The sequence below is a fragment of the Hevea brasiliensis genome, unplaced genomic scaffold (assembly GCF_030052815.1).
Source record: "Hevea brasiliensis isolate MT/VB/25A 57/8 unplaced genomic scaffold, ASM3005281v1 Scaf1, whole genome shotgun sequence".
NCBI classification, from domain to species: domain Eukaryota; kingdom Viridiplantae; phylum Streptophyta; class Magnoliopsida; order Malpighiales; family Euphorbiaceae; genus Hevea; species Hevea brasiliensis.
The window spans coordinates 5,897,808-5,920,471 of record NW_026614585.1 but is presented as its reverse complement, the minus strand read 5'-3'; the positions used below and the strand labels follow the sequence as shown (position 1 = coordinate 5,920,471).

The following is a 22,664-nucleotide window of genomic DNA, read 5'->3' as shown; positions in this document are numbered from 1 at the left end:
ATAAAATTTAGTCACGTTTTATATTTCATTCATACGTAAAAGTGCCATGTATGTTCTTGTGGTAATTTGGAGCGTTGGCGTGCGTGTGATGTGGTGTGGACTATGAATAGTAGTCACGGCTTGAGATCTTATTTGGGACCCGATCCTTGAGTTCTTCGGGACCCTCGATTTGGTTTATTGAGTTCTTGGCACGGTGTTGGATTTAAGAGAGAGATCTCATATATTATGATTGATATCACTGGGTGTGTGAGTGCTCCAAATTACCTTTTTGATGTTATGATGTGAAAATGTTGTTGATGTTGCATTTCACTCTATAGGGTGCATTATTTTAGATAGTTATAGAGATTATGGTTAAAATTGATATTTTTCTCCTGCTCAATATTTTTGGAGGATTTTTGTGTGGTTAACCTGCTTTTCTCCTTCGCAGGTTGTTTATTAATATTTGTGTAATTTTATTTACTCCTAGGATTTCCGCATGTGTTAGAAATGTTTAAATGATTCAGGTCTGTACTATAAATTGTTGTGGACCTGTAAAATTAATATGCTATGCATGTTTGATGGATTGGATGAGGGAGTTGAGCTTCTATTTATTTTTATGCTGATGAGTATGTGGAGGGTGCGCTTAGCTCCCCAATTTAATATTTATTGTGTTTACAGGTCTGGTGAGTCAAATACTCCCCGTTGAAAGGTCAATTTTATGATCACACTCTGTCCGATTGTTTTTTTGATATTGGGCCCAAATGGGCCTTAGAGTTGAGTTAAGTGAATAGTTAGGCTTACTACGGGCCTCGAGGGCTTTAGGCTGACCCAGGTCCTAGTGCCGGTCCGACTCATAGGTTGGGTCGTGACAGTTATGAAGGGCTTCTTTGGGTAGATTGTTTCAGTCATTAGATATTTTCATTAAGAAAGACAATTTAGCCCAAAAAAAAATTATTAAATATTGAATACTAAAAATTGGACAACTAAGTCCATATAAGTAGTGCCTGTGACTACACAAAGTGGGTTTGCCTAAAGTGTACAATTCAGTCCACAAAACCTACATATAAATAGCCTTCACAAATTTACAATTCCATGGTGATAAGTTCACAAAAATGTGTATGCGTGCACAAGTTCATCCAATCCCTAAATTATGGTATATGGCAGAAATCAGTCGATTTACTTGACCGTAGGCTTTGCTCTACAAAACTTGTATTTCAACATTTCCTCCAAATGTTTGATAATTGATGAGAATACTCCTGCAAAAGGGCAGCATGTGAAATCAGCTCTCCACACTTCAATTCAGTGACAGTAACTTAATGATTAATGAAGTACAATATGCCGATTAATTTCAGAAGAGATTGAGTTTATTCTGTTGAAATGAAACTATTAAAATAGCAGTTATGGCCTATGAACAATTCAAGAAGTTGCAATTTTATAAGCAGCTGCATCCTTCAACAATTACGCTAAGCCCTTTTCATTTGCAATTGGTAACAGCTGAATTTGAATGCCATAAGTAAAGCTGCTAGGTTACATCAACAAAGTAACCATTCAACCTAAAATAAATAATTAGTTAAAATAATAATTCCAAGCACAAGAGTAAAGACGGTTCAATAACATTCTGAAAACGACTCCTGACAAGGAAACAGTATTTTGAGTTTTTATTTTGGTTATCATGGACGAAGAGGTTAAATGCAGTCCTTGCCTTTTGCATAAATTCAACCAACATGGCCAAACCTTACTGGAATAATCCTCGGACTTTACTGCTGCACCAGAAAATGGCCCCTTGAATATATTGGGGCATATTATAATTTCAGAAATTCATTACTACTTGTGAGTACAGTCATCACTCGTGAGAGCCTCAGACTGGCTTTAGCCACTTAGGTGAAGCAACTGTCCATAATTTGAAAATTGAAAGATGATAAACCATAAGTTTAAAAGTTTGGTCTACTCATTTCTACTGCTGTTGTCTTGAGAAAAATGTGATCACATGGGCTAAGACTCAAAACTTAAGCAGCATACCAAGAACTAAGATGATGTGTTCAGTGACAAAGAAACGGTACAAGACAAGAATGTGATTAGAGATGGAAGGTTTTGCAAGAAGCTTGTGGCAATACAAAGGAATGACGTTAGATATGTGCCAGCTGCCAAGAAGTATTAGGATATTCACAACCATAAACTGTTAAGTCCAAGAAATGAAACTTCAGTATGATTGTACGAAGGCACAAAAAGATCAGGTAATGAAAGGAAAAGAAGTAGTCGACATAAAATTGAAATAACAGATTGTTATATGAAAACAAGCATGGTCCTACATGGTATATACAGACAAATGGCATAAATGATCTATCCAATATTTGCTAGCACATAGACTTGCTGTCTTACTTTTAAAATCTTGAAACGCATACTTCTAAAAATCTAGTCACAGTTAAGGAGCAGTAGCAGAAAACAACAATAACATAATTTTCTAAAAATTAACAAGAGTGTTGGCCTAAAACCTGAAACTGAGCTGTCTTTCTGTTGCAATGATCCTTTCACCAAAAGGGTGCCAGGGATTTGCTGAAATACCTGTAAGAACAAATAGTGCAATCATATATTGAAGCAGATGAAATTCAAAAAGAATGAAGTCTAAAGACTCAAGAAACTTAGAATAATGTTACAGATGCCATATTGGGTTTATTTGGGATGTAATAAAAAAATTTCTAGTCCTAGCTCTAGAGTCTTATTTATATTTGGTGGATTCTATAGTTATTTTACTTGAAATAAAATAACATTATTTTATTTTACAAAAAGAAATTCTAACATTACAAAATTTTTGTATTTTATCTTTCACATTTAAAGTGATATCTATTTTTTGTAAAATAATCATTGGGCATAATTATAATATTTTTTTACAAAAATAATATAACAAAATATTATTTTAAATTAATAACAATAAGTGGAATTATTTAAATTTAATTATAAAAGCATAGCTAACATCATTCTTCATTATTAATATAATGCAATGTTTATTATATTAATTTCATAAAAAAAAATCAGTTTATACATGTTCATTTTTGTTAAGTATCTCCCTTTCTACAACAACAACATCTAAGCCTTAATCCCAAACTATTTGTGTCGGCTATACTTTTATGTTAATCTAAAATATTCTCTCTGAAATAATTGCTTTATGAAAAATAAAAAATCTCTTTACATAAAATTCATGAGATCAAATGTTATAAATTTTGTAAAATCTGAAATTTTTTCAGGTAGCAAAGCAATCTTACTTTGTTTTAAACAAAGTAATTAGGGAAGCCACCTGTCTATTTAAGTAAAGTAGCTACAAGCTTATTAATTTAAGTATTTCCAGCTTTGCTGGAAAAAACAGTCCAGATGTCTTTAGGAGTCTTTATTTTTTAATTTTATGTCTTACTTTGCGGATTAGGATTAGTTTTAGAGTCCATTATCTTTAAGGAGGATTAATACGAGTCATTAAATACCATCATAATTCACTTTTTTTATTGAATAAGATACAAGTAGTTATGTGTCTATGGATTGTGTGATGCAATTCTAACCTAAGTGTGAAGTAGGGGTGTTTGGTTCCGGTATGGTTCTAGCTAAGAACCAGAATCAAACCTTTGGTTTTTTGACTTTTAGGAAGCAAACTTGGAACCAAACTTTGATTCCAGTTCCGGCCCAGTTCTAAACAATTTCAGTACGATTTTAACTCTATTTTTGGTTCTGTTTTAGTTTCAATTTTGATTCTAATTTCATCTCAAATTATTATTTTTACACCTAAAACTACAACATTCTTGTGTTCATTTTAAAATAAAAAATACAATCTTAAATTTCTAATATAAAAACAACAATAAAAATAATAATATTAACATTAAAATAATAATATTAATATAAAAAAATATATTTCTTAATAAGAATATTATATTATCTTTTACATATTCTTAATTATGTCGTCTTTAACTAAAAGATAATATTAAATTATATGTACCTATAACTAAAGATAAATTAAGTTGTGTATATAAATTGTGTGTGTGTGTGTGTGTGTGTGTGTATATATATATATATATATATATATATATATATATATATATAATCAGTTCTTCGGTTCGATTTTAGTACGGTTCCAATTTGGTTCTTGACGAAAAACTAGAACTGAAACAAAATAGTAAATATGAGTTTGATTCAATTCTTACAGTAACTTTTTTTTTTTTCTGATTCCAGTACAGTTCTTTGCTTCAGTTCAGAACTCCCAAGATGCGTGCACTACCCTAGTGTGAAGCCTAGGGAAGTTCGGGTGCGAAGCCTAAAACCTCATTTTACTTTTTACATGTTACTGTTCACAAAGACTAGTTTGAATACTAACAGCCCACAGATCTTTTCTTGTTTAATTTCACCTCTCAATCCCACCCTTTTACAAACCTTAAATCCAGCCCTAATATTTCTACTCAATCCAGCTTTTGAATGACCTAAAATCCAGCCCCAATATTCAGTTCTGCAAGCTGGTGTACCTCATTTATAGATTCCAACAGGATTAAGTATAAAAGGAGTGTGTATGCCAATATTATACAAGTATAACATATATAAGAACAACAGTATAAGATGCAGGTTAGACAAGGAGGTAAGCATACCGAAATGCGAAAACACAAGTTATTTTGAGGAGTGTGCAAATTTGAACTGTTGGATTCCTCATCAATAGGACTGCAATTGGCAGTTTCACCACAAAGTTTTCCTTCATCCTTTAGTATTACATAGCATTGTTCATTTGATGCAGTGATCTATTAAAATGTAAGGACGCAGAAATATTACAATAACATAAAACAGGAAATAAGAAAATCAAAAAAGTTATAGTTCTTACATCAACATCAAATGATGAGGCATTCAATTTACAGGATGCGCCACTGGTGTGGAAAAAGGACTCAACTGATTGTAATACATCCATAGCACTGAATTGGCGTTGAATTCCCTGAAAGGTATACAGGTAGTATAGTCTACACGAAATACATTCATACATATTTAAAAGCACCACATGATGTGCTTGTGCATGCCATGCATGTGTATGCAGTTTAAGTATAATGAATCCAAGTCTAGCAGCAAAACATTTAGCTAGTAAAAACTTGACTAAGCAAGTTGCTAATCTTTCATAAAAGTTGTATATAGAATCTTCTCTTTTTTCCCTTTCAGAGAAAAAAAATAACAGAAAATGAAAATATGAAACACCGTCATTTTACTTAACAAAAGAAGAGATAAATTGTTTGCATAAATTTTATGGAAAGCCAACAAGCCCTACGCATAAGGGTAATGTTCACCCCCTTAACTAAATATCTGTGAATGTATGAACCAGCAGATATGCAACTGTAGTAATCCATCTCTTAGGCGACTGATCAACATAAGAGCCAAACCCCAGAGAAAAAAGTGTAAACAATTTACAACATATGCCAGAATAAACAATGTTAACTCGACAAACTAACAGTTGCATGAAATAAAATTTACAATTAATAATAATAAATTTGAAATTGGAATCTAGATGCATTGCTTGTGTGGAAACAATTAAAAATTAACAGATGTTGTGATTAAAACTCTTATGACACATCTAATTAGATCCCAAAGCTTTTTCAAATTCCAGTGGGAGCACTTGACCTCACTGGTTTGCACATTAGATATTCCCCTGAACCCATTGGCCATGGTCTGAATCCTCCAAGTAGAAACATCATGTTCAGGTCCAGCATGTTAGTTTTTTTTACATAGGGTGGAAAAACACTAAAGTTTATCAAGATAAACTTATGCATGAGAGAGAAAGAGGAACAATATCCAAACCTCAAGCATGAAAGACAGTATACTCTTCCCAGCCACAAAAGGTGATATTATCTTCCTGGCAGGAGGCACAAAAGACCAAGCAAGCCCCCACCTACATGTTTGCCCCTGGACAAATTCAGTTGTCTTTACTATGGTGACTCCAACATCCCTTAGCTTTGAGATTAGAAATTTGAGGTTTGCTTTCCTTCCAACCATTGAAGTGTACCACCTATGAGAAAGGTGAGACAATACGGACAAATACTTCACAACCAAACACATTAATAAGCGGAAGCATGAAAAAGGGACACATGGATGAGAGTAAAACCTAAAGGACTCCTTCAATACAACACTATCTTCAATTATACGAATGATAAAAGCCTTTTCTCCTCCAGGACAAACCATCTCCTCAGGAGTCCCACCACAAGAAGTCTTTGGGTTCAATCCTGCTTCCTCCATGGTCTCAAAAAATGGAGGATTGCACATGCAGAAGTCGAACTTCTCATCATTCCTCACTACACCAAGAAGTATAGGCGGTCCATGATAATTCTTGTTAGCATCCACAGGCAAAGTAAATGAACCTGATTCAACCACACTTCCATTCACATCCATTTTGTTTTCACCATTTACAGATTCTGCATTGTTCGAATCTTCAATAGAATGGATCTCTTGACAGTTTGTAACCTTTCTAACTTCAATTAGTTCTGAAATATGTGGATTATCTTTAACATTTCTCTCTGCCCACTCTATTGCTACATCAGTCACATCTGCAAGCAAGTTAGGAACCATAAAGATCCATATTTATTTTGTATCATATGACTAAAATGTGAATTGACTGCTTCTTAATCAGTTAAGCAAAAGGCTACCTGACCCAACAAAACTCCATCCTAGAAGAGATGCACCAAGGAGTGGGTAAATGCAGTTAGCTCCGGTGCCTATATCAAAACCTCTCACAATATCTCCATTTATGTTATTTTTCGGGATGATGTCAGAGAGAAGATCGTCAATCCAATGGATGTAGTTGGATCTGTTTGGAACTGTAGGGCAGAGTTGCCCATCAGGAATCCACCTAGAAGATTGAGTTCCCATGAAAATTATAACCAAATATGATACCCAACAACAGTCAACCTTAAAAACCAAAATCTATAAATAAAAACTCAGTATTCATGAAAAGGCTCAGTCTCTTAGCACAATTCAAGACTAAGACGTGAAAACAGGAAACCAAAACACGAAAATTCAAAGCTATATTCTTTAAAATCCAAAGTCACAACAAAATTTTGCAGGTTCCCCACAACGAACAATTGCATCCGCTTAAGGTAAAACAGTTCATTGGAGCAAAACATAAACACACATTGTTCAATTCAACTATGAAGCAGAAAGCAATCCTTTTTTTTCCCATAATTGATTTAAAGGTACAGTTGAAGTAATTTTTGCTACATAAACAAGCAAAATATCATCCAATCCCAAACTAAACAAACATAAACAATTTTTCTTATATATTAAGAATAACAGAGTGAAAGCTTACCAATTGAGGCCATGATCATGGAGAAGCAAAACCCGAGTGAGCTCCCGGGTGGAGTTAAAGTCGGTCCAGTCAATTCTGGGTCTACCATCAGGAGAATAGAATACATAGGGCTTAAAAGAAGGGTAGAGAGAAGCAAGGAGAGAAAAATCAGGTGGGTTATCTGCATATTTGTTCTTGGGGTGGATGGTTGGTCGATCGGGTCTCTTCCTCTTGCTCTTTTTCTTGCTCGGCATTTTCTTTTTTCTGCTTTGGACAGGGATGACAACAGGAAGGTACCCGTAAAATTTGAAGTATCCAAATCTGAACCCGTGTGATATATAAGTTACCCGAAAAGGTCCTGAATCCGAATAAAGTATATCTTTTATTACTCGAACTTGTCTCGAATCTGATTAATAATACTCGCATACTACCCAAACCCAACCGAACCCATTACTTTTATTATGCATTTTTCTGAAAAATAGAAAACATATCTAAACAGAATTGGTTACCAACTCAAACCTAAACCCGAATATTTTAAATTCAGTATTTAATAAACAACTAATATAATACTAAATATTATGCAAAGTTTCCATAATTCAAACAAACTTAACACATAAAACATGACTAAATTATTATAGTATATGCCAAATCAAACAAATTAAATTGCTATTAAAAAAAATAATAAATCACTAATTATAAAAACAAGTTCAGAAATACAACACTTCTAAAACAACTCATATATTAAATATTTGTTATTTAATGTTTAAGATAATCCACATATTTCAGAAATAACTGAAGTTAGAAAGATTACAAACTGACAAGAGATCCATTCTATTGAAGATTCGAACAATGCAGAATCTGTAAATGGTGAAAACAAAATGGATGTGAATGGAAGTGTGGTTGAATCAGGACATAATCTCATGGGTTATGTTCTTGGCACCATTATACCTCTTTCTGCCACCATTGAAAAGGAGGGTCAACAAGTTTCAAATCCTAATTATGAATTTTGGGATTGTCAAGATCAATTAATCTTGGCGGTCATAATTGCTTCGGTAACATTTTTTGTGATGAATACAATTGCAGATGCCAAGACCTCAGCGGAGGCATGGACCAAACTTCAAGTAGCCTTTGCAAATAAGTCAACCACTAGAATTTTATCATTGCAAGAAAAATTATCCAGAACAAAGTGAGATACACCCCCTGTTGCTGAGTATCTACAAACTGTCAAGTCGATTGCGAAGGAACTCTCTCTATGTGGTAGTCCTGTAACGCTCTCATTTTAGGTAGTCCGTATACTATTGTTCCAATGACTAACGTCTGTTCGGACAGCCAGGATGTCTGGAATTACACTCGAACTAGAGTGAGGAGTCAAGAGATGACTAAATAAAGATAAAGAAAAAATAAAAGAAATGAATTGTAAATGAGTTAAACGAGCCGGAGTTACTGCGATGGGTCACCGTACTGGGAAGCGACTGTGAAGACAGTTGCTGACCCTAGACCCGCGAGGAACCCTAGGAAATAATTTTTGGGACTAAATTAGAGGATTTATGAAGATTAAATGACATAAAAAATGACAAAGAAAATTCAAGAAATTAGCCAATCAGTAAAGAGAATTTATAACCTAACAAGTCTAACGAAAGGCATTTTGGTCATTTCAACTCTAGAGTTGAATTTTGACCTAAATGTCAATTAAAATGAGAGAGATTAAAACACATAAAATAAATTAAAATCATGAAAAATGTAATGGAAAAGGGAAAAGAAAAGGAAAAGAAAGAAATAAAAAATTAAATTGAATTATGATGTAAGCATGATGTAAGGATGATGACAAAATGACCTCATAAAAACTTAATGAAATTTTCATAGGATAAAGATGCAAACATAAGACAAATTCAATAATTAAAAAGCTATCTTCTTCCTCCCAAAAATCTTATTGGCCTAACTCCATGGGAAGAACCCTTCTTCCATTTTCAAGCTTTTGAGCTTGAAATCCTCCCCCTTTCTCACCATAGAAACCCTATATCCTTTCATTAAAAATCACTCCCATACCATAAGAAAGATAGTGGTTGCTAAGGAAGTGAAGGAAATTGGAGTTTTAGCAAAGTGAAGAAGTGGTCCATAAGGTTAGTGCACTATTATGCTCCCCTCCTTCATTAAACTTTGAATTTTAGTTAAAATGAGTTGAAATTTTATGAAATGAAAGGAAAATCATGAATGAAAGGGTAACCCTAATTTTCGGCAGCCATTAAAAGAGTTAGGATTTGATGATTTTGACTGAATCAATTGTCTAATAGAGTTGTTTATGAGCACATGTGGTAGACAATTGATTGGATATTAGTTTGGTATATACTTGCATGAATTGAGTAATGTTGAGTTAGGGTTTTGACCTAACTTTGAGAACCTAGTGTATGGCTGAAATTTGACCTTGTTAAGATGATTTGTTGATCATTGAAGTTTGGGAGTTAGGAGAAATTGAATTAGGAGTGTTAATTTTTCATGCAGGAATTCTGGATCTATGGGTTCAGCACGTTTGAACTGCCATAACTTGAATTGTGTTGCTCCAATTGGTGTGAGGCCAATTGGAGATGAAACTATGGTCAAAATGCCCCATTTTTCATAAAGAAACCATGCCTAAAATCTGTTTACAACTGGACTTAAAGACTGCTTGAATCCGACTGACCATACACTGAACCCAAAAAAATGACCAAATGAACAGTGGCCATAACTTCCTCTATAAAGGTCAGAATGACCTGATTTTCATACTATTGAAAAGGTTAGCCATAGGAGCACATTTTTCATAAAGGTCACAGAACCCAGATCTGCCTCTAACAAAGTCAAATTGTTAGCACAAGTTAGGACAACAAAACTGTCCAGAACCAATCTGCCCAGAATTTGTTGGACATAGGCTTACCTGACCAGTTTTGGCAAAAAAGCCATAATTTGATTTACAAAATTGCAAAAGCAATGAAACTAGTACCAAAATTTTTATAAAACATAGATCTACAATATTGATGTTTTGACCAGAACCCAGACCCAAGGGAACTAAGTCAAATTGTTAGAACAAGTTAGTACACTAAATCCTGAAATTTGCCTCAACTACCACCTGACCCCAGAACAGATATCCCAAATGGGATTAACCAAATTGTTCTGGAAACCTAAGAGATAAGGCTTTAATTTTGATTTAGAAACTTTTCTCAAAATTTGAATGTAAGAACCCTAAAATGGGAATCAAAACCACTGACCTGAATCTAGAATCCTATAGACACAGGGTACCTGAGTCCAGGCCAGTTAATTAGTCATAACTAATTCTACAAAACTTGAAAAAATATAATTCAAAATTCTGAGTGATCATAAGACATAAGGTAACAACTTCTATGAAGAATATTAGGTCTAAAGGTGACTATGACATGTCCAAATAATTAGGGAAAGATGGACTCCAGAATCTGCCTGAATCTAGACTCAGAAAGAGATCATGAACCAGTTGTGGTTATTTGATCATAACTTGAGTTCTAAAACTCCAAATGACATGATTCAAAAAGGAAAACAAAGATAAGACATAGAAGAGCAACTTCCATGAGGGAAATATAGCCAAACAGTAGTCACATCTTGGCGAATTTGATAGATAAAGTTAAGGCACCAATTCTGAATCTAAAAAAAGGTTCATGAAATTATTTGATACATAAAACGTAAATTACCTAAATGGTTTGCTAAACATATAAGTCATATGAAAATATACTTGGAACCTATGCTTTCATCATATGTAAAAAAATAACAATACTATAAATATGCATAGTACATGACATAAAATAATGAGAGTGATAAATACATAAGTTATATGAATATGTACTTGGGACCTATGTTTCCATTATAATGATATGAAAATGGTATAAAGCATAGATAGTACATGAAGTGAAATAATATTTTATGAACCCTTAATAGTACATAGCATGAAATAACAAAACTATAAGTGCTTAATAATACTAAATTGCCCAAAGTATACCTAGACTTATCGATTGGTATACCAATTAGAGACTACAGATTGCAGTACTGCTCACAGGAATAATCATTGATAGACAATATATATCTGATATGATTGTTCTACTGGCTTTATGCCTGGCCGTTGGCCATTGTGCCTAATATGATTTCTGCCTTTATTCCTGCCCGCTGGCCTTGTGCCTGACATGACAGATGTATACATGAATGTCTAACTAGTATACTCCCATGTATCCAGTCTTTATAGTCTATTATAGGTTACTTGGGCACATATATGAGTAATGGGTCTTAAATTTAATTAAGTACCGAAAAGATCACAGATATGAGTAATAGACTGTAAAAATTAATTGATTATATGAAGAGATCCTAGTAAATTAATATGCTCCTATGGAGTAGCTAAAGTTATGAAACGACTCATAAGTAATAAGCTTTAAAAATTAAATAATTATATGAAGAGACCACTGATATGAAATTAAGAAGACTGAAAATGAATAAATTATTAGAAAAGATCCTGACAAGTTTAATTTCTTCCAAAGTTCAGTAAACATGTAATTGACTCAGAGTCCATGAAATATGTATCTCTATATGAAATTATACATGAAATAATTATCCTTGATTATTCAGTTATTTTTATTTTAAATTATGCACCACTAAGCAATATGTTTAGCGCGATAGATTTTTTCCTCACGTAGATATTGGAGAGATTGACCAGTAGAGTCTAGACAGAGATTCTAAGCAGATCTGCACTAGTGTGAGAGTCACCTCAGTAGAGTATTTTTGGTAGGGCCCATGTGTATTTAGATTTTATACTTTTGATTTCTGTACATAAATCAAAGATGTACTTCATTTTGAGACTGTAATATAAATTGTAAATTATTGTATATGAATTCTATTAATAAAAGTAAACGTGTTTTACATGAATTGATTATATGACATATGATATGAATTGATGATATGATGTAATACATGGAAACTAATAAGATGGATATGACAAGAGGTAAATTGATATAGATTGAACTTATGATATGAAAATTTTAACAGGTAAATAGTGAAACCCGCCATGCACTAATAAAACAGAGGAGACTCTGTCTGAGTCTTCATAAAAATGAAATGTGATGAAAAGAAAAAATTATACGTGGGATAATAAAAATAAATGGACATTAAATTAATAATGTACATGACAAGATAAGATAGGGTGCTCCGGCACCGAATGTGGCACACCGCACACCTTGCTCAGCAACACTATAGACGGGTGAAGGGTGTTATAAGTCCTATTACTGATGTCGATCTTGTGGTGCATGTTCTCAGAGGAGTTGGGTCTGAATTTCATAACATTGCTGCAGGTATTCATGCTCTGAATATAGTAATCACATTTAATGAACTTCAAGACAAATTATTGGCTCATGAGCTGTATCTTAAGCAAATCGATCCTAGTTTTGATTCCACTCCAATCACAACCAATTACACTCGCAAAGGCAATAACATCAAGCATTTTTCCTTGCAAAAATAAGGTAATTTCGGTAAGTCTGTCAACAATTTTTAGTAAAATAACAATTCTAGTTTTCACGAGACTTCCTCTAGCTTTTAAGTCTCAGACTCCTTCATCACGGCAACACTCTTCCATGCTCTTTTCTCACATTCGAGGCTTAGCTACCCAAGCAAAAGTCCAATGTTAGTTTTGTGACAAATTTGGCCACAATGTCAAACAATGCTTTAGAGCTCAAGATTATTTCTGAGACTTATTCTCTCAGAATCCACAAGCACATTATTCTAATACAAATTCAGGTTCTAATCAACAATGGTTGCTAGACACTGAAGCATCTCATCACATCACAAATGATCTGAGAAATCTCTCTCTCCACTCACCATACGATGGAAGTGATGAGCTGCATCTCACAAATGGGTCAGGTTTGTCAATCTCTCATGTTGGAATTAGTACTATCTCCTTTCCCACCAAATTGTGCCACCTTTTTAATGTTCTTTGTGTACCTTCTGCCAAAACTATTCTCATTTCAGTGTCTCAGTTCTATGATTCTAATCAGGTGTCAATTGAATTTTTCTCTGATTATTTTCTTATGAAGGATCAATTCATGGGGGAGATTTTGTCCAAAGGCCAAGCTCAATTCCTCCAGCGTCTCAAAGTATCCTGTTTGCCTCAATGTTCGTCTTTCATTAACTTCCTGGTCATCCCAATTCTAGAATTTTTAATTTTATCTTGTTTAAGTTTGCTCTTCCTGTGTCTTCAGTAAAAGAGGCTGTTTGTAATCCTTGCAAATGTAATAAAAGTCATAGGTTATCTATCCATTGGTATTTCATCCTTAACAAGCACTTGTCCTCTTGAACTTGTATATTCAGATTTATAGGGCCCTGCTCCTGTGCAATCTCAAGATGGTTTTCGTTATTACATTATATTTGTGGATCATTATACAAAATATATCTGGTTATTTCCATTAAAAGCAAAATCTGATGTCTATAATCTTTTTCCTACATTTCAAAATCTTGTTAAAAACACCTTTAATGTCAAAATTAAATCCATTTACATAAATGGGGGTGGAGAATATATTGCTCTCAAAAAATACTTTCAGTCTTGTGGTATAAATCACCTTCAAACACCTCCTCGCACATCGAAGCACAATGGGGCTGCTGAACATCGTCGTCGACACCTAATTGAAACTGTTCTAACGTTGCTGCAAATTGCCTCTCTTCCTCCCTCTTTTTGGTCTTTTACCTTTCAAACAATAGCTTACCTTATTAATCATCTTCCCACACCAATTCTCTAGCTCTCTTCCCCCTATCAAAAGCTCTTTAATCGATCTCCCAATTATCAATCCCTACGGGTATTTGGATGCCTCTGCTACCCTTGTCTATGTCCTTACATGAAATCTAACTTTGATGTTAAATCTGTAACTTGCATCTTTCTTGGTTACTCCCTTCATCAAAGTGCCTATATTTGTTATGACTTCAAATCCCACAAATATACAGTGTCACGTTATGTCCTTTTTCTAGAAAATACTTTTCCTTATCAAACCCAAACACCTCCAGCGTCCCAATTTATTTCAAGATGGTATGATCTTCCATCTACTGATCCTCCTCATACTCTCATTCCGTTTTAGTCTACTTCATCTCCCTCCTCTCAACCAATCACCCCTCCTTTCAACCAATCACCCCTCCTTCCACTGAACCTTCCGTACCCGAACTAACCACTACTCCTCTCCTTAACCCTCCTTCTTCATCTTCTATTCCTTCTTGCACACCTCACAATACTCATCCCATGGTCACACGTTCTAAGAATAACATTCATAAACCCAAGATCATTCATCAAGTTACCAAACACCCATTACACAAAGTACCAAAACCAACATCAATAAAACAAGCTCTATCCCATCCTAAGTGGCACTATGCTATGTCATATGAGTTTAATGCCCTAATTGCAAATCGAACTTGGATTCTTGTTCCTCTTGTCTCTCACCAAAATTTAGTTGGTTGTAAGTGGATTTTCAGGATCAAATGAAATGCTGATGGCTCTATTCAATGTTACAAGGCACGTTTAATAGCAAAAGGCTACAATCAAAGTCCAGGAATTGACTTTGGAGACACTTTCAGCCCAGTGGTAAAACCAGTCACTATTCGTGTTGTTCTTACTTTGGCTGTGATGAATTCTTGGCCTTTGCTGCAATTAGATGTGAACTCATTCTTACATGGTCCTTTGCAAGAAGATGTATTTATGCAACAACACCAGGCTTTACTGATCCAAAAAAACCTCATCATGTGTGCAAATTAATTAAGGCGCTTTATGGTCTCAAGCAAGTACCTAGAGCTTGATATTAAGCTCTGCGTTCTTTCACGTTATAATTTAGTTTTTAGCCATCTAAAAGTGATCATTCTCTATTTATCTTTCATCAGAACTCTATTTGCGGCTATTTCTTGGTGTATGTCAATGATCTAATTGTGATAGGTAACAACCCATCCTTCATCTCTCGCTTTATTCATGCACTTGGAGAAAATTTTTTCCTTAAAGGATCCCCATCAGCTGTCTCTTTTTCTCGGTGTTGATGTTCATAAAACATCCAAGGGTATCTTTCTTTCTCAACATCATTATGTGCGGAAGCTTATTCAACATGCTCAAATGGGTGGTGCTAAAGAAGTATCCACACCTATTGCCACGACCTCTCATGTAGTCAAATCAAATCCTCATGAACAAGCTATTGATTCTACTTCTTATCATCGATTGGTTGGCGGTCTCTAGTATTTAAGCCTTACGCGACCTGATATAGCTTTCACCATGAACAAACTTTCACAGTTATGCATTGCTCGAATCAATCTCATTGGCTAGCCTTAAAACATTTACTCAAATATCTCAAGTCCACAATTGATTTTGGCATTCATATTAAACCTCAATCTCATCTTGTATTTCATGCCTTCTCGGATGCAGATTGGGTAGGTGATCCATCAGATAGAACTTCAACTTCTAGATTTATCTTATTTTTTGGTCAAGTTCTAATCAGTTGGAGTTCTAAAAAGCAACGAATCGTCACTTGATTGTCCATCGAAGCAGAATATAGAGTTGTAGCTACAACTGCTGCCAAAGTATAATGGGCTAAGTCACTTCTTCAAGAGCTTGGCTACTTAATTCCACCTCCTACAATCTATTTTGACAATATCTCCACTATGTATACATGTCAAAATCCAGTACTACATTCTAAAATGAAGCATTTGGAAATTGATATTCATTTTGTCAGAGATTTAATTCAAAGAGGTGATCTTCGAGTCTCCCACATCTCCTCTAAAGATCAGCTTGCTGATTTTCTAACTAAACCCTTGTTCAAGCAGTAATTCCAACTCAACAGGTCCAAGATTAGTCTCCAGAATGGTTCCTCAATCTTGTAGGGGAGATGTTAAGGATATCCCTGTCTTAGATTCAAGTTCAGGAAAAGATCGGATGAAGGATAAATCTTAATCACCTTGACTAGTTCAAATAATTTATGATGTAATAAATTAGATACATTCATTCAAATTTAAGTTACTTATTTATAAGATTTTGTTGTAACTAAAAGCTCATCTTGTACCTATTAATACCTCAGCAGTTCAAGTAAAGAAATAAAGTTCTGATCATTCTATTTTTACAAGTAATTTTACAGTGGGGTTCGAGAGAATACACTCCTTTACTTATGGTTCTTCTGCGTTTTGAGCGTTAGCTTCTACCATTCTAATTGGCTTTTTAGTGCTCTTTTTGAGGAGGGGAAGCTTTTACTCTTTATCTGGGTGTGGATTTAACTCTTTCTTCACTAGGGTAGGGATTGTATATAGATCTTAAAATCTAAAATTGAATCGAACTAAATTAGGACGATTTGGTTTGATTCAGTTTTATACATTTCGGTTCGGTTTAGTTTCTAAAATATTATAATTTAGTTAATTTAGTTTTAATGGTTGGGTTCGGTTTCAACTGAATACTGAGCTCTACTTAGTGGCAAGGTTGTTAAACTCGCTTTTTCAACCTAGAATTGATGGAGTTATAAAATCATAAGATTTTACAACCTATTTAAAACCTTTAAAATATATATATATATATATATATATATATATATATATATATATATATATATATAAGCATATAAAGTTATAAAAAAAATGAAATATTTTCTTCAGTAAGTGATTAATATGATAATTTATAAAAATTATACACGTATATATAAACATCATATTTGAAAGTATATTCCTAAATTTCAACTTTGAAAAGATGTAATATAAATAATAGAAATATTTGAATAATACAAAGAGATTATATCATATTTATCATAATTGAAATATAATAAAAGTTGTTGAAAAAATAATATAAAAAAAATTACAATATATACATGATAATTATAGTAGCAAAAATAATAATTATTACTATATTTAAAAACTTAAAAAATCTAGAAATGATGCTAAGATAAACAAATGACAATGATTTTGATAAATGAAAAAGAAATATTTAAAATTGTAAAATTTTAAATATATAAAATCATAAAATCATAAACTCACTTTTTTTTAATTTAATTTCACTATTTAAAATAGTCATTTTACTTCAATTTTACTTGATTTTGATTTTACATACATTTTGACTTGTTTTAATGATTTTAACTCATGAAATTGTGCAAGTCCCGATTTTAACAACTATGCTTAGCGATTTCTTTATCCAACAGAGTATCTTGTTGTTCCTACTCTCCTTTAAGTGCTGCGTTTTGCTATTACCTCCGTTATCTATAGGCTTTGCTAGGCCGCCTTCTTCCAAGGAGGTTGCTTTTGAGGGTTCTGTCGTGTTTAGGCTTTAGCCGTTGTTTTAGTTCCCTATTTTTCCTCAATTTCTCTACTTCCTAGGAATGCCTTGGCTAGGTTGGTGGAGAGGGACGACTGTGCTATTGTTGCATCCATCCAAATCCTTCCTTTTGGGTCAAAGCTAGAAACCCTAGGGTTTGAGAATGGGTCCTTGGCCTATTTTTTATTTATGGCTTGGGGCAGCATTTTAGAGCCTTTTTTTTTCCCTTGCTTACTTAGTTGACTTAAACTAAGCAAGGAAGGAAAAAAAAAAGGCTCTAAAATGCTGCCCCAAGCCATAAATTGACTTGGAGGAGAGTAGTACAACAAGACCTAGAAGCATTACACATTTCTGAGGATTTAACCCAAAATCGTTTAGAGTGGAGAAAGCAAATCCATATAGCCGACCCCAAATTTTTGGGATAAAGGTTGAGTTGAGTTGAGCTTACTTAGTTTATGAATTTGGGCTCTGTGAGTAAACTGTGGCTTGGATTGGCTAGCTATTATGTAACTTTGAGCCCTTTTATGTTTCTCTTCATCATAGCAAGATGTTGTTGTTGTAATGGCCCAAAAATTTTTAATTTATATACTATATAGATGTGGGAAGGGAGGGGGACATTTGGATTTCTCAAAAAATCCCTCATTAATTTTATTATTTATAATTATATTATTTTTTATTATTTAAATTAAGTTTAGTGTTTATATAAATTAAAAATGTTTAATCCTATTTGTATTTAAATTTTACTTAATTAAATTTTTTTTATAATTCAAAATATTCATTTATAATTATAAAATTAAATATAAATATATATAAAATAAAAAAGCTATACGTTAATGTTATAGCATTTTGTTAGGATTAGAATAGAAATAGTAATTTTTCTTTATTAGATTAAGAATATGTGAAGTGTTAAAAGATGTACATGTTAGTGGATTCTAATTGAATTGTTTTTTTTTTTTTTCAATACATTCCTAACAAAATATATATATTATATATTTTCTTATTATCAATGAAAAAACAAATATATAATGACATTTACCTGCCTTTTTGTATTATAAGTTAAGAGCCCCAAAAGGTTCTTGACTAACTTCATTAGAATTGAAAAATGAAAAGAAAACCGATATCAAATTTGGATAAGGTCATAATTCCAATAGAATGATTCCATGGTGAGGAAAATAGTTTTGAGTAAATGACTCAATAGAAAGACCTGTATATGAAAAATCTCTCGCGAAATAAATAATTATTTGAGCTCATTTTATTGGAAGAAACATAATAGTTATTATGTGACTTGCGAAATCTGTATAAAAGGAATCAAGCAGCATATAAACATTGTACATACAACCACATTGCACAATTATATAACATTGCAATTCTCATCTAACTGAAGCATAAAGAAGAAAGATCAAACAAAATGAAACCAAATTACAATACCAAAGAAGAAGAAAAATATTCACAACAAACACAAACATTTAATAAGAAGTATAGAGGAAAATCAGAACATATTAGCATGGCATAAAAAACAATACTAGATTATCAAATCCCGAGATAAATCAAATTGCAAGAGGTAAAGAGAAAAGGTGAAACTATAGTGACAATAATGATAAATACCTATTAAACTCTAGAAATTAATATTAAGTCCATATATCAATAATAATTTTTGCTAAATTATATATTTTATTAGTTTTAAATAAAACATGACAAAAAAAAAGCTTCATACTGTACCTAGTTTAGCATAATCCAATATAAGATTTAAAATGTTAAGTAAAACAATTTAATATAAAGACATTATTTTCTCAAAAAAAAGCTTCATACTGTACCTAGGTTAGCATAATCCAATATAAATTTGTTTTTTGTCATCCATATGGTCCTAATGTAAAAGTAGAATATCAAATGGCGCATGAAGATAAAATGGTAAACATCAAACCAAAGAAAGAGCTGAAGATCAACTTTCGTGTTACATGGACTGGGTATGAGTATCTGAACATGTTCAGGGTTCAGACTCTTGTTTTCCAAAATTTTATAGTTTTTCTTTTAACTTGAAGGGTCAAGGTTTCATACCAAAGTTCAAGTAACTTTATCTGATTGGTTAAGCGAAGAGTCGAAGTAACTATAAATAACTAGTTAATTAAGGAAGTGGATAGTTTCAGCAGCAGAAATTCAGTTCACGGTCTTTCAAAATTTACTATATGAAAATACCTGGTTGACTGTCTTTGACCCAACAAAAGCTTCAATCTTTTTCCAGTCACGATCAAATCTGTAACAAGCCACTAAAGCAAAATGAAACTTCATAATTATCATATGTGCTATATTCAGAAACAGAGTAAACAGAAACCAGAGAGCATGCTTTAACACACAATGACACAAGTAACCTCATATTGTATCACACTAGAGCAAATAAAAAGCAGCTTCTTTAATGCATCCACCATACAATTCTTTTAAGAGATGCTATTACTAACTGAATTTCACACTTGGTGCTTGGTGGCGTATACAAGAACGCCTTAATTGGTTGGAAGCAATCCCAAACCCGCTCTATGGCTTAGGAATATAGAATCCAAGCACAAAGAAGTTCAAGAATCAATAGCCAATTGCCCCTTAATTGGGACATAAGAACACAAAGAAATTGAATTAACCAAGCCTAATGCATTTCCTGAGACCAAACTGAACATGTATTACTGTTATTTGAGAGAGAGAGAGAGAGAGAGAGAGAGTAATGGAACACCAAATTTAGAAGTTTGAACGTAAAGCTTCACAGACGCCTGGAATAGCAATCAACTCAACTTACAGGAGCTTGATGCAATTTAAAGTGATCAAATTGAGTTACTTTATTTGTCCGTATCTAGAATAACATTCAAATCATTTTGTACTTATGTAGCAAAACTGAAGCCCCATTTCAAAACTCAAAATAAAAATAATTATTAATAAAATGGAAATTTGAAATTAACAATAGTTTATGAATCACAAACACAACGATCCAATTATGAGTTACCAATTATAAACCCTAATTACTTATTTGGATGCTTTGCTAATAGAGAATATACAAGTACAAAACAAAATCTCAAATTTTCTCAATCGTATAAAACAAGTTCAAAATGTCTGCACTTTCCCCGTCACCTCATCCAACAGTTTTATCCGAAACAAACCATAACACAAACTCAAACTACACAATATCATCATACTATTGATAGTTACATTATTATCATATTGAAATGTTTTTATAAAACAAAGAATCAAATAATTTGAATATAAATATCAATCTTCCCTTGTTTTACCGCTAAATTAAATGCTAATACCCAAAACTAAACCCTAAATCAGCCATAGCCATACCCATACCCATACCCTAAAAAAATTCAAATATAAACAAACCTGATGAAATTGGGTAGAGAATGTAAGTGAGAGAGCGAGCCACGGATAGATAGAGTATGAACGACGGAGCGAGAGCTAGAGAGTGAGAGAGAGAGAGAGAGTGAGAGAGAGAGAGAGAGACGGAGAGAGGGAGAACGACGAGAGAGAGAGAGAGCTGAATCTTGGAGGTTTCTTTTTTTTTTTTCAAATTTGGAACTAAATCTGCTTTCTTTAGTAACAAATTTTATTTCTTTTTTTTTTTCTTTCATAAAAATTTTCAATCATGACAAAGGGTAAATTTGTTAATTTAAATATTTTAGCCAGTAAATTTTTTTTATAAATTTATATTTTTATATTTTATAATTAAAAAAAAATAAATTTTATTAATGCCATATAACAAAAAGTGTTGATTGAAATTTATAATTTTATAATTTTATAATTAATTAATAATGTTTTAATAAATAATAATTTTGAAATTGAATCCTTAGAGGTTTAGCTAATGAAGGAATTGAATATATATATATATATAAATTAATTATAGGTTAATGGTTCAATCAATTATTAAAAATTAATTAATATATATATAAATTAATTAAATAAAATATCTAAAATATATAAATAAAAAATAATTAATTAATTAAATTTTTATTATTTAAAATAAAACTTTAACATTCATTAAGTTTCATTTAATAAATTTTAATAGTATTTTTAAAATTTATATAAAAGTATTAAGTAATATAATGTGTAATTTTCTTTTTAATATTTATAAAATATTAAATATATATTAAAAAAATAAATATATTAAAATAAAAAATAATTATCAAGTTAGCTTAATTAATTTTCATTTTAAAAATTTTTTTATGAGATTTTGAGCTCAATTTTCTATATCAATGCTAAAAATGATGTATTTTTTTAATTGATAAATTACCTACTACGAATAAAACTAGTAGCTAATTATTTTAATTAATTTATATTTTTTTTACTAAAATACAATAATATTTCTTAAACTAGCTACTAAATCTCTTTTAGTCGATAAATTATCTACTATGACTAAAATAGTAGCTAATTATTAGGTTCAATTTATATTTTTTTTAATTAAAATAAAATAATATTTCTTAAACTAGCTACTAAATTTCTTTTAATCATTATATTACCCACTATGACAAAGAGTAATAGCTAATTACTTGGTTTAATTAATTTATTTTTTCTTTTACTAAAATATAATATTTCTTAAACTAGCTATTAAATTTCTTTTAGTGAGAAAATTACCTACTACAACAAAAATAGAAGGTAATTATTTTGATCAATTTATATTTTCTTATGCTAAAATTTAATAATATTTAATAAAATAGCTATTAGCTTCTATTTAGTCGGTAAATTACCTACTCCCCCTTTCAATAGTAGCTAATTATTTAGATCAATTTATATTTTCTTTTGCTAATAGATAGTAATATTTATTACAATATCTACTAATTTTATAATAGTCGATAAATTACCTACTACGTTTTGCAATATTAGCTAATTATTTTGATCAATTTATATTTTCTTTTGTAAAATATAGTAATATTTATTACAATAGCTACTAATTCTATATTAGTCGGTAAATTACCCACTACGCCTTCCCATAGTAGCTAATTATTTTAATTAATTTATATTTTCTTTTAGTAAAATACTTAATTCATCAATATCTTACCTACTAAAACCATTTAGTCGGTCAAATAGCTACTAATAAAGAAAATAGTCACTAAACTTTTTCGTGAAATTATATTTATATTT

The 22,664-nt window shown here is 32.0% G+C and overlaps 1 protein-coding gene across 4 annotated transcripts; it reads right to left on the bottom strand.

Annotated features, from left to right (window-relative positions):
* Window positions 1-913: 913 nt before the first annotated feature.
* LOC110673417 (uncharacterized) lies at window positions 914-21,096 on the bottom strand. Of its 4 annotated transcripts, none has more exons than XM_058141413.1 (10): window positions 20,910-21,096; window positions 19,743-19,813; window positions 7,286-7,622; window positions 6,627-6,829; window positions 6,089-6,527; window positions 5,785-5,992; window positions 4,826-4,933; window positions 4,599-4,745; window positions 2,472-2,541; window positions 914-1,235 (listed from the first exon to the last, which is right to left on the bottom strand). In XM_058141413.1, exons 3-10 carry the CDS (start codon window positions 7,516-7,518, stop codon window positions 1,156-1,158), a joined length of 1,488 nt encoding a protein of 495 aa, XP_057997396.1. In that variant the 5' UTR covers window positions 7,519-7,622; window positions 19,743-19,813; window positions 20,910-21,096; the 3' UTR covers window positions 914-1,155. The 4 variants fall into 4 exon arrangements, with proteins under 4 accessions (XP_057997396.1, XP_057997395.1, XP_021692244.1 ...); XM_058141412.1 differs by having other exon boundaries at window positions 7,286-7,755; window positions 19,743-19,800; XM_021836552.2 differs by having other exon boundaries at window positions 19,743-19,800.
* Between the last annotated feature and the right edge of the window lie 1,568 nt (window positions 21,097-22,664).

Coding starts and splice junctions, on each gene's coding strand:
- LOC110673417 (XM_058141413.1), bottom strand. CDS start 7,518: ATGCCGAGCAAGAAAAAGAGCAAGAGGAAGAGACCCGATCGACCAACC. Junction 6,528..6,626: donor ATGGAGTTTTGTTGGGTCAG/GTAGCCTTTTGC, acceptor ACTTGCTTGCAG/ATGTGACTGATGTAGCAATA. Junction 1,236..2,471: donor GAAAGACAGCTCAGTTTCAG/GTTTTAGGCCAA, acceptor GCCCTTTTGCAG/GAGTATTCTCATCAATTATC.